This window comes from Coregonus lavaretus (assembly GCF_964263955.1).
Source record: "Coregonus lavaretus genome assembly, contig: HAP1_SCAFFOLD_590, whole genome shotgun sequence".
NCBI classification, from domain to species: Eukaryota; Metazoa; Chordata; class Actinopteri; order Salmoniformes; family Salmonidae; genus Coregonus; species Coregonus lavaretus.
The window spans coordinates 252,295-265,526 of record NW_028161031.1 but is presented as its reverse complement, the minus strand read 5'-3'; the positions used below and the strand labels follow the sequence as shown (position 1 = coordinate 265,526).

At 44.3% G+C, this 13,232-nt stretch overlaps 1 protein-coding gene across 1 annotated transcript; it reads right to left on the bottom strand.

Moving 5' to 3' along the window:
- Positions 1 to 262: 262 nt before the first annotated feature.
- LOC311121185 (dexamethasone-induced Ras-related protein 1-like) lies at positions 263 to 1,296 on the bottom strand (the record flags this gene model as incomplete). Its single annotated transcript, XM_084195707.1, has 2 exons — positions 263 to 792; positions 1,026 to 1,296. The coding sequence occupies 2 exons, from the start codon at positions 1,294 to 1,296 to the stop codon at positions 263 to 265; spliced, it is 801 nt and encodes a 266-aa protein (XP_084051833.1).
- Between the last annotated feature and the right edge of the window lie 11,936 nt (positions 1,297 to 13,232).

The window sequence follows — 13,232 nt, the reverse complement described above, 5'->3', positions numbered from 1 at the left end:
AGAACAAAGTAGCTAACGTTGTTAAATGTCTCGTGGCCATGTAGCATGCGCTTCCACGTTTGTGGAGTGGCTGAATCTAGACAGTGTCATTGCGCCTGGAGCTCATAGGCTTTCGGCATCGCTGTCTCTCAATTGTCCCCACAAAGAGCAACCGAAGCGACATGGGCAGCCTTGCGCGCCCAAGCCCTGTATGTCAGGTGCATCACAAATGAAGCATATCCTTTTAGGTTACAAAGTCTTCCATACGATTCATCTCACAGTCTTAGCTGATAGTACATCTCTCTTTATCCTTTCCCTGCCCGCCACCGATCGCCTTCTCCTTTATGTACATCAAGTCACTGTGGACGCTCGGGCGCCGGGCGAATGGTGCCACGATGCCATACGCGTCTCCATCGTCTTTCTTGTTCTTATTTTTCAGGGATTTACTGCGAAGCATGTCGCAGTACTGCACCGAGACCTTACGGTGGAGGTCCGGGCTCATCTCATTGGGTAGCTTGGCCATGGTGAATAGGGTCTGGAACATTTGGTCCACGTTGGTGTTGCGCTTGGCAGAGATCTCAAAGTATGCGCACTGCTCATCTCCAGCCACCAACTGCTCAATCTCTTCACTCTGCACCTCCCGGTAAAACTCCCGGTCGCCCTTATTGCCGCAGATTACCAGAGGTACGTCAACGTTCTTCTTGGTCTTGTTTTTTAGGCAAGACTTGGTCTCAATTATCTGTCGCTTGAGCCTCTGAACCTCCTGGAAGGAGTCTCTGTTGTCTAAGCTGAAGACCAGGATAAAGACATCACCTGAATGGAAACAAGAGGAGCAAGGCATTTAGTATCAGAGCTTCTATGAAACACATTGACATAGGCTACAGTATTTCAATGCGTAATGGCACCTGTGGCAACAATGCAAAATGCGCGCAATGCATACACTCTTGAGGTTACCAAAAGAAACGACTACAAAGACGCACAAATTGCGTTATTGAACATGCACACTATTTGAGTTGCAATAACCAGAGATGGAATAAGATATTTACCTGTCAGTATGGATAGTCTCCTCATGGCAGGGAACGGGTGGTTGCCTGAGGTATCCAATATGTCCAGTTGGTATGCATCTCCCTTAATGCTGTACAGTTTCCTGTGAAAGTCCTCGATGGTCGGCGTATACTGCTCATCAAATCTCCCGTTCAGAAACTGGGACACGATGGCTGTTTTGCCCACCTTGGTGGACCCCAAAATCACCATCCTACAGCAGTTCTTCGCCGGTATATCAAAGTCGTTCTCTGAAGGCGACATTTTCTTGATCATGAGTGTAAAGTAAGAGTGCGTAGAGTGGTTCCAATATGTGCTCACTCGTAGTTTCGTTTAGTAAATTCAGCCAAAGTTGGATTCAACAGTTGGCTATCGTTTAATGGTTCTCAGTGCGCTTTGTTGAGTCTGTCTGAACTGCGGGGAGCACCAGCTATTTAAGCAGAAAGCAGAGCCCTCCCTTCTACCGACGCCACGGTACGCAGTGCACGTTTGAGTAGAAGGGGAAGGGTAGGCCTACACAATCTGCCCTTTTACCATTTAACTGTTTCAGATAGCTTGTTTAATTAAAAAGAAAACTGTCCATGCACATTCAGCCAGCTAGAAATGTAATTGTCATTCCAGACATTGCACTAAAATAATTTCACTCAAGTGTAACAAAACGTAGCCTAATGTTATTCAACTGTGCACTCAGTTGATTACTATTAGGCTAATACTAATACGTTTAAATGTGTTAAAGCGATAGTTCACCCAAATTACAAAATTACATATTGGTTTCCTTACCCTGTAAGCAGTCTATGGACAAGGTATGACAGCAATCCATGCTTTGGTTTTGTTTTCCTGACCACTGTTTCAAATGCCAACTGTTTAGCATTTGTGGCACAAATCCAATGCAAGTCAAAAGTACCTATATTAAGATTTGTGCACTTAATGTCCAATTCATCCTAAAGTATGTACAAATTCATTGTGTAACTCAATGAAGTTACTTATAGATGTGATTTTGTAATTTGGGAGACTATCCCTTTGAGCTTTAATGCAATTATTTGACAAGCACACTCCATTAATGCATTTGTGCATAGCTCTTCATTCAAGGCATCAGTTGAAAGAAGCCTCTCATAGAGGCGGAGAACATTTCTATATTTACACGGCCTACCACAAGGGGGCACTCATGTTACAACCCGCAAAGGTGCTTTGGCAAACACATTGTAGTGAAATACAATTGTGTTTTGTGTGATTTATTTACCATAGAAGCAGTCAATAAGAACAATTTCACTTTGCAGCATTTAGAGATGGTCCCCTCAGTGTTTATGGCTGCATAATACATAGTGTGTGTGTGTGTGTGTGTGTGTGTGTGTGTGTGTGTGTGTGTGTGTGTGTGTGTGTGTGTGTGTGTGTGTGTGTGTGTGTGTATGTGTACAGGTGTTCATATGTGCTTACATGTTTTCCTGTATATGTGCATGCATGTATTGTGTATCTATGACTATTTCAACCTGCACCTGCTCAAGGAAACTGTGTACTCATGTTAAGAACCCAATAAACAGTCATCTCAGAAACCCAGAACTAAAAGCTCCCGTAATTGCGTCAGATGCTCGATTAGGTTCTTGGGGGGGACGTATGAGAAAATATATTAATGAGACTAGTGATGTCTCCACCCCCCTAAACAGAAACTCTCAGCCAAAGCATGGGCCAAATGTCTCCTCCTCCGAAATTCAAAAGATGCGAACACACGAGAAATCGTGATTTGTCCAAATGATCAATGATGAAAGAATCTGCACACCGGAAACAAAGTTACTTGTTAGTCGTCGCATACCACAGTCTGTTGATAGATGCTACGATACCATCCTATGTTACGTGCGTCAGTCCACAAGAGATTAGTTATGTTACTTCAATCCCCTCTGAGGTGGAGAGGGGCAGAGGCAACCCCCTGGCTGACTCACTGAAGTGCACTTCCAAGTGGGCCATTCTGCAGGATGCGTGCCTCTCAGAGAAACCCCTGGTGGGTGGTGAAACAGAGAGAAACAAGAGGCACTGTGACCCAATGTACCCACAACCTGCCCATGATGACTTACCCAGGGTCTCTCTGACCCTGAGCCTGGTGCACAGGTCTCTAATGCAATATAGGCACATAGCAATGGAACACACTCAGGGCCCCAAGAAAACATCAGACAAAAGTGAACCCTTTAATCATGATGCATTATACATGTTTATTTAATGCAATAGACTAGAACAAAACTATGCATAAATTTTTTTTTTTATATCTACTGTATAAATATGATATTGTGTGTGTGTGTGAGAGAGGGCGAGAAAGATGCAGAAGAGACATTCAATCAGAGCAAAATAAAATAGCCATTTCTGATAGCATGGCAAAGGATTTCTAAGAAACGACATAGAATGAAGACAAAAGACATGACACATTAAAATTGAGTTTAAAGTAACTGTTTTATAACCAGTTAGGTAATGGTGGACACAGAGGGCCTTTATTACAGAGCTAAGTCTAAGGGATGAGACAGAACTTTGACACAGAGAGAATGAGAGAGGTGGTCACACTGATCTCTCTTTAACATTGTAGGAGGGAACGAGGGAAGGAGACAGTGCCCAGACATGAAAGACGGCATCCAATTTTCTACTGCCACATCCATCCTTCACCCCACGCCCTCGTTTTACTTTACCAATGAGAGGAAGAAATTACATACATCTACTTTCCCTGTGATTGTGAAAAAATGCAGAGACCACGAAACACACATCAAAAAGGATGGCCAGACAGGCCATTTTAATGTCAGATAACGATCTGTGCCATGGGGTGATACTGATACAGGTAACTGGTTACTGGTCCAGAGGTGACGGAGGAGAACAATGTGGAACACCATATGTACAAAGCAAATAGAGGACTTCAAACAGCCGGGCTATCAAGGATTCTAGCTGTGTGGGACTGAGAGAAAAGCGAAGGTAAGCAGGGGACACACAGCTTGGTGCATCAGCAGCTGCAGCCATGCTGGAGTATTGCTACACAGACAGTGATGGGAACACAACACTCATACTGGGAAGTTGCTCTGTACAAACATGGTTCCCACAAGCTGCAACACATGGGGTGTCCAGAGTGCATGTTACCCCTATAAACACTGGCCAGCTGCTGGAAGCAAGAGGTGTGTTGACACTACAAACTACCAGATACATACTAGCATGCCTTCAGTCATTGTTTGGGGTTTTGACTGGAAGGGGTTGGTGGTTGCAGAGGTATAACCAGACACTAAAAACTACCAGATACATGAACGTTTACCTCACCAATGGCCTTAAGGTGTTTGAACATGTCTGGAAGAGGTGAATGCAGAGAATGTGTACAAGACACTACCCGATACATGGCCTTTCACCTCACCAATAGCCTTAAGGCATCTGCTGAACATTAAACAACTGACTGTGTAAGTTGTCTTACAAGTATACCTTCTCTGCATTCACCTCTTCAACAGTAAATGGACTAGCAACCTTCAATTAAGAAGTGAAAGTTTTCACATATTAACCTACTTTTTCTTCTTTCAGATAATGTATGAATTGTACTTGCCGAATTCAATCCCAAATGTAATTCTGCTGCTCTATCAATCGCTCCATACAGTGCATTCAGAAAGTATTCAGACCCCTGGACTTTTTCCACATTTTAGTTACGTTACAGCCTTATTCTAAAATTGATAAACATTTTCTTCATCAATCTACACACAATACCCCATAATGACAAAGCGAAAACAGGATTTTAGAAAATGTTGCACATTTCTACAAACCTATTTTCGCTTAGTCATTATGGGGTGTTGTGTGTAGATTGATTAGGAAAATGTTTTATTTCATCCATTTTAGAATAAGGCTGTAATGTAACAAAATGTGGAATAAGTCAAAGGGGTCTGAATACTTTCCGAAGGCATGTATGTGTGTATGTACACTACCGGTCAAAAGATTGTAAAAAATAAAGAAAAACCCTTTAATGAGTAGGTGTGTCCAAACTTTTGACTGGTAGTGTACATACAGTGCATTCATAAAGTATTCAGACCCCTTGAATTTTTCCACATTTTGTTACGTTACAGCTTTATTCCCCAAAATGACAAATAAAAAACTGGTTTGTAGAAATGTTTGCAAATTTCCTACAGAAACACCTTATTTACATAAGTATTCAGACCCTTTGCTATGAGACTCGAAATTGAGCTCAGGTGCATCCTGTTTCCAGTGATCATCCTTGAGATGTTTCTACAACTTGATTGGTGTCCACCTGTGTTAAAATCAATTGATTGGACATGATTTGGAAAGGCACACACCTTTCTATATAAGGTCCCACAGTTCACAGTACATGTCAGAGCAAAAACCAAGCCATGAGGTCGTAGAAATTGTCCATAGAGCTCAGAGACAGGATTGTGTGAGGAACATATCTGGGGAAGGGTACCAAAACATTTCTGCAGCATTGAAGGTCCCCAAGAACACAGTGGCCTCCATCATTCTTAAATGGAAGAAGTTTGGAACCACCAAGACTCTTCCTAGACCTGGCCGCCCGGCCAAACTGAGCAATTGGGGGAGAAGGGCCTTGGTCAGGGAGGTGACAAAGAACCCGATGGTCACACTGACAGAGCTCCAGAGTTCCTCAGTGGAGATGGGAGAACCTTCTAGAAGGACAATCCTCTCTGCAGCACTCCACTAATCAGGCATTCATGGTAGAGTGGGCAGATGGAAGCCACTCCTCAGTAAAAGGCATGACAGCCCACTTGGAGTTTGCCAAAAGGCACCTAAAGGACTCTCAGACCATGAGAAACAAGATTCTCTGGATTGAACTCTTTGGCCTGAATGCCAAGTGTCACGTCTGGAGGAAACATGGCACCATCCCTACGGTGAAGCATGGTGGTGGCAGCATCATGCTGTGGGGATGTTTTTCAGCGGCAGGGAGTGGGAGACTAGTCAGGACCAAGGAAAAGATGAACAGAGCAAAGTACAGAGAGATCCTAGATGAAAACCTGCTCCAGAGCGCTCTGGACCTCAGACTGGGGCGAAGGTTCACCTTCCCACAGGACAATGACCCTAAGCACACAGCCAAGACAACGCAGGAGTGGCTTCGGTACAAGTCTCTGAATGTCCTTGAGTGGCCCAGCCAGAGCCCGAACTTGAACCCAATCAAACATCTCTGGAGAGACCTGAAAATAGCTGTGCAGCGACACTCCCCATCCAACCTGACATACTTTGAGAGGATTTGCAGAGAAGAATGGGAGAAACTCCCCAAATACAGGTGTGCCAAGCTTGTAGCATCATACACAAGACGATTCGAGGCTGTAATCGCTGCCAAAGGTGCTTCAACAAAGTATTGAGTAAAGGGTCTGAATACTTATGTAAATGTGATATTTCCGTTTTTTATTTGTAAAACATTTGCAAAAAATTCTAAAAACCAGTTTTTGCTTTGTCATTATGGGGTATTGTGTGTAGATTGATGAGGGAAAAAAACAATTTAATCAATTTTACAATAAATCAAATCAAATCAAATTTTATTGGCCACATGCGCCGAATACAACAGGTGCAGACATTACAGTGAAATGCTTACTTACAGCCCTTAACCAACAGTGCATTTATTTTTAACAAAAAAGTAAAAATAAAACAACAACAAAAAAAAGTGTTGAGAAAAAAAAGAGCAGAAGTAAAATAAAACAACAGTAGGGAGGCTATATATATATACAGGGGGGTATAGGTGCAGAGTTAATGTGCGGGGGCACCGGCTAGTTGAGGTAGTTGAAGCAATATGTACATGTGGGTAGAGTTAAAGTGACTATGCATAAATAATTAACAGAGTAGCAGCAGCGTAAAAGGATGGGGTGGGGGGGGGGGGGGGCAGTGCAAATAGCCTGGGTAGCCATGATTAGCTGTTCAGGAGTCTTATGGCTTGGAGGTAGAAGCTGTTGAGAAGTCTTTTGGACCTAGACTTGGCACTCTGGTACCGCTTGCCGTGCGGTAGCAGAGAGAACAGTCTATGATTAGGGTGGCTGGAGTCTTTTACAATTTTGACACCGCCTGGTATAAAGGTCCTGGATGGCAGGAAGCTTGGCCCCAGTGATGTACTGGGCCGTACGCACTACCCTCTTTAGTGCCTTGCGGTCGGAGGCCAAGCAGTTGCCATACCAGGCGGTGATGCAACCAGTCAGGATGCTCTCGATGGTGCAGCTGTAGATTTTTTTGAGGATCTGAGGACCCATGCCAAATCTTTTCAGTCTCCTGAGGGGGAATAGGCTTTGTCGTGCCCTCTTCACAACTGTCTTGGTGTGTTTGGACCATGATAGTTCGTTGGTGATGTGGACACCAAGGAACTTGAAGATCTCAACCTGTTCCACTACAGCCCCGTCGATGAGAATGGGGGCGTGCTCAGTCCTCTTTCTTTTCCTGTAGTCCACAATCATCTCCTTTGTCTTAGTCACGTTGAGGGAGAGGTTGTTATCCTGGCACCACACGGCCAGGTCTCTGACCTCCTCCCTATAGGTTGTCTCATCGTTGTCGGTGATCAGGCCTACCACTGTTGTGTCGTCGGCAAACTTAATGATGGTGTTGGAGTCGTGCCTGGCCATGCAGTCATGGGTGAACAGGGAGTACAGGAGGGGACTGAGCACGCACCCCTGAGGGGCCCCCGTGTTGAGGATCAGTGTGACAGATGTGTTGTTACCTACCCTTACCACCTGGGGGCGGCCCGTCAGGAAGTCCAGGATCCAGTTGCAGAGGGAGGTGTTTAGTCCCAGGATCCTTAGCTTAGTGATGAGCTTTGAGGGCACTATGGTGTTGAATGCTGAGCTGTAGTCAATTAATATCATTCTCACGTAGGTGTTCCTCTTGTCCAGGTGGGAAAGGGCAGTGTGGAATGCAATAGAGATTGCATCATCTGTGGATCTGTTTGGGAGGTATGCAAATTGGAGTGGGTCTAGGGTTTCTGGGATAATGCTGTTGATATGAGCCATGACAAGCCTTTTAAAGCACTTCATGGCTACAGACGTCAGTGCTACAGGTCGGTAGTCATTTAGGCAGGTTATCTTAGAGTCCTTGGGCACTGGGACTATGGTGGTCTGCTTGAAACATGTTGGTATTACAGACTCAGTCAGGGACATGTTGAAAATGTCAGTGAAGACACTTGCCAGTTGGTCAGCACATGCTCGGAGTACACGTCCTGGTAATCTGTCTGTGAATGTTGACCTGCTTAAAAGTCTTACTCACATCGGCTACGGAGAGCGTGATCACATAGTCATTCGGAACAGCTGGTGCTCTCATGCATGCTTCAGTGTTGCTTGCCTCGAAGCGAGTATAGAAGTGGTTTAGCTCGTCTGGAAGTCTTGTGTCACTGGGAAGCTCGCGGCTGTGCTTCCCTTTGTAGTCTGTAATAGTTTTCAAGCCCTGCCACATCCGACGAGCATCAGAGCCAGTGTAGTACGATTCAATCTTAGTCCTGTATTGACTCTTTGCCTGTTTGATGGTTCGTCGGAGGGCATAGCGGGATTTCTTATAAGCGTCCGGGTTAGAGTCCCGCTCCTTGAAAGCTGCAGCTCTACCCTTTAGCTCAGTGCGGATGTTTCCTGTAATCCATGGCTTCTGGTTGGGGTATGTACGTACGGTCACTGTGGGGACGACATCATCGATGCACTTATTGATGAAGCCAGTGACTGATGTGGTGTACTCCTCAATGCTAATAAGGCTGTAACATAACAAAATGTGGAAAAAGTCAAGGGGTCTGAATACTTTCCAAATGCACTGGACATGCAGTCTGACACTGCCATCCTAGAAGTTATTTGTGCTGTCGTCAAAATGAGGGGCGTTGTACAAAACAAATTAATCAGCGATTTGATCGTTTCTGACCAATCAGAGTATCAAAACCAATGACGTTATTCATGATTCGTGTAGGCCGTCTCTGGCCTACACGAATCAGGGAGGAATGCAAATACTCATCGTGGAGAAGAAACGCAAGTGGGCGTGTCGTTTGGCTGGAGTGAATCCCCGACCCCGATTACTACACACTTACTAATACACAGCCACGAATTGTGGATGTGTGTGCATGCCTGTGACTCTCTCTGTGTGTGTGTGTGTGTGTGTTTGTGTGTGACTACCTGATTGCACTCTTAACCCAGTGAACTAAATAACAAGTAGACTTCATAATTACATACTATTATTCAAATAATAATACACCACATGATCCAAAGGTGTGTGGACACCTGCTCGTCGAACATCTCATTCCAAAATCATGAGCATTAATATGGAGTTGGTCCCCCCTTTGCTGCTATAATAGCCTCCACTCTTCTGGGAAGGCTTTCCACTAGATGTTGGAACATTGCTGCAGAGACTTGCTTCCATTCAGCCACAAGAGCATGAGGTCGGGAATAGTGAGGTCGGGCACTGATCTTCGGTGATCAGGCCTGGCTCGCAGTCAGCGTTCCAATTAATCCCAAAGGTGTTCGATGGGGTTGAGGTCAGGGCTCTGTGCAGGCCAGTCAAGTTCTTCCACACCGATCTCGACAAACAATTTCTGTATGGACCTCGCTTTGTGCACGGGGGCATTGTCATGCTGAAACAGGAAAGGGCCTTCCCCAAACTGTTGTCACAAAGTTGGAAGCAGAGAATCGTCCAGAATATAATTGTATACTGTAGCGTTAAGATTTCCCTTCACTGGAACTGAGGGGCCTTTCCCAAACCATGAAAAACAGCCCCAGACCATTATTCCTCCTCCACTAAACTTTACAGTTGGCACTATGCATTTGGTCAGGTAGCGTTCTCCTGGCCTCCGCCAAACCCAGATTCGTCCGTCGGACTGCCAGATGGTGAAGCGTGATTAATCACTCCAGAGAACGCGTTTCCACTGCTCCTGAGTCCAATGGCGGTGAGCTTTACACCACTCCAGTCGATGCTTGGCATTGTGCATGGTGATCTTAGGCTTGTGTGCGGCTGCTCGGTCATGAAAACCTATTTCATAAAGCTCATGCATAGTACTATTATTAGCCCTCTGATTACAATGAAGAGCAAGACGTGCCGCTCTGTTCTGGGCCAGCTGCAGCGTAAAGAGGTCTTTCTTTGCCACACTTTACCATTTGACTGGACTATAATCAAGATAAGATAAAACTAGAGCCAGCAGGACTTGCTTTGTGGAGTGTGGTGTCAAAAAGCTCCCTCTCCCCATCTTTACAACCATTGAATCTATATGTTTTGACCATGACAGTTTACAATCTAAGGTAACACTAAGTAATTTAGTCTCCTCAACTTGTTCAACAACCACACCATTCAGTACCAGATTCAGCGGATGTCTAGAACTTAGCGAATGATTTGTACCAAATACAATGCTCTTAGTTTTAGAAATGTTCAGGACCAGTTTATTACTGGCCACCCATTCCAAAACAGACTGCAACTCTTTCATAAGGGTCTCAGTGACTTCATTAGCTGTGGTTGCTGATGCGTATATGGTTGAATCATCAGCATACATGGACACACATGCTTTGTTTAATGCCAATGGCAGGTTGAGAGCTTCAAGTTCCTTGGTGTCCACATCACCAAGAAACTAACATGGTTCAAGCACACCAAGACAGTCATGAAGAGGGCACGACAAAACCTATTCCCCCTAAGGAGACTGAAAAGATTTGGCATGGGTCCTCAGATCCTCAAAAGGTTCTACAGCTGCACCATCGAGAGCATCCTGACTGGTTGCATCACTGCCTGGTATGGCAACTGCTCAGCCTCCGACCACAAGGCACTACAGAGGGTAGTGCGTACAGCCCAGTACATCACTGGGGCCAAGCTTCCTGCCATCCAGGACCTCTATACCATGCAGTGTCAGAGGAAGGCCCTAAAAATTGTCAAAGACTCCAGCCACACTAGTCATGGACTGTTATCTCTGCTACCGCAGGTACCCCCGTATATAGCCTCGCTATTGTTATTTTTACTGCTGCTCTTTCATTATTTGTATATATTCATAAATTCAGAGCATTGTCAGATTGTGCATTTATAAATTCAGAGTGTTTCGCTCTCGAAGCGTTCAGAGCGCAAACTGGACGCTCTGGCGGAGGAGCAGGGTTGATTTGAGCGTTCTGACCTTACAACGGCAGTCAAGCACCCAAGCTAACGTTGGCTAGCTTGCTAGCTACTTCCATGCACAAATGAGAGAATACCCCACTCTGACCATTTTACTTTCCCTAGCAGAGCTGGTTAGGCAGTTTTCATGTTATCCAGAGCGTTGGTGACTGTAACTGTGCTGCTGGCAACAATTTAATTACGCTTTTTTGCCGACGTTTACTGACACCGGCTATATTCAACTGGTGTTGAGCGCTCGTAAATTCATCAGTTATTCTGCGCTCTGGTACACCCAGACGAGACTGCTTTGAAATCGGAGTAGATAGGAAGAGCGAATTTATGAAAGCACCTGAATGTCCATTGAGAACGCACAATGACTATACCACTTAGCTAAGCTAAGAATGGCAGGAATATTCAAGTCAATAAATAGATAGCATATAGTTAATGTACTGGCAAATTTGATGTATTAGTAGCCAACTAACGTTAGGTAGCTAGATAACATTCTGCTGTAATGATATGCTATGTGGTTGGTAAGGATAGCATAGCTAACAAATTGTCAGCCAACATAACGTGTAAGGTAACTTATTTGAAAAGTCATTACTTTATTACGTTGCTCAACATTTTCTTAACATTTGTCATAATTAGTTAAAGCAATGAATTTGTATCCGCTCTCATTGGACTTCGGCTGCATATTTCCTGCCATTTCCTTCAAATCTGAAAATTATGTGAAGCCACGGCCATTTCCCGAAGAATTGCATTATGGGCCCTACAAGCACGGCAATAGTGTTCACTGCTTGTATACTTCGTATTTTGGCGAATGTAGTACGACATCCGGGAACTTTTGGCATACTAACTATATCCATACTATGACTAATAAGCATACTATATACTCAATTGAAGTCACAAATTGTACGGTTAGTATGATTATTTGAACACAGCTTGAGTCCTTTGGCATCCACGCATAGCTAGCTAGTTGGTGACTGCATGGCCAGTTTGAGCTAGCATCATTTTAAATGTGATGGTCACTAACTAAACTAGCTATATGAGTTGAACATATTTGTCTGAAAACGAACTAGTAGCCAATAAGTGTTGTTGCCCATGGTGGAATCATATCTAACCTGCTGCCTCCTGAAGGTTATTGTGCCCATGAGCTCCCGAGTCTAGAGGCAGTCTAGCCAAAGTTACTAACATTAGCTAGCTAGAATCAGGAATTAGCATTTCGCTAGCTAGCTGAACCGTTTTATAAGAAAATGGGTGAGATGACTCAAATACTGTAGCTACCTAGCAAGCCCTCCACGGCGACAATGTTATTGGGGCACAGGAATATAAGATTCGTCTTATAATTGAAAGTTAATTGTCATTGAAGTTGGTGGTTACTACTGGTTTCAGATCCGAGGCGAGAGAAATTGTCTGCCATGATTTCTATTTTGGTAAGGGCTCGGAGTGATGTCACGCACCTCAACCAATCACCGACAGATATTCATGAATTTGCCTGCGGGTATCCTACGAAAGGAAATTTCGCATACAGTAATGATAGGGTGAGAGAGAATCTTGGACACGTGCAGCCATTCTCCACATAGATTTTCTGCACTGACTGTATATGCCCTGTTATGAGGCCTGGTCTGGTTTGGGTTGTTAACTCAGACTGAGGCCAGGATTCAAACAGATCAGCGGTAACCCGCGGTAATCAACAAACGCATAGCTTATCATTGCTTTTGTTAGGCGGTGTCAGAGGCGTAACTGTGTTGGAGCGGTCAAATCGATGAGCAGCTGCTGTTGTGGTCATTGTCACGAAACCACATCTGTGCTTATATCCCACACGTGTAATAAGTTCTGAATGAGAAAGTGTAGGTTATTTAGAAATAATGACACGCAAATTGAAAATCATTGAACAAATTTTTTTTTATATCACCCTAATTAAGGTGTAGATAAAATCACTAATTTTAGTGTTTGAACTTAACACAGCGGCATGGGACTTCTACTAACGCAACTTGGTGCATCCCACATCATAGGTATAACGCCAGGAGCCACCTGTGGATTTGACAGCTTCAAAGCAGTTACACCTCTGACACCGCCAAAACAAAAGCAATGATAAACTATGCGTTTGTCGGTTACCTGGGGTTCTTGATCTGGTTTTCAAACAATTGAAGACTCATTTTTCTGCATGAGCACTT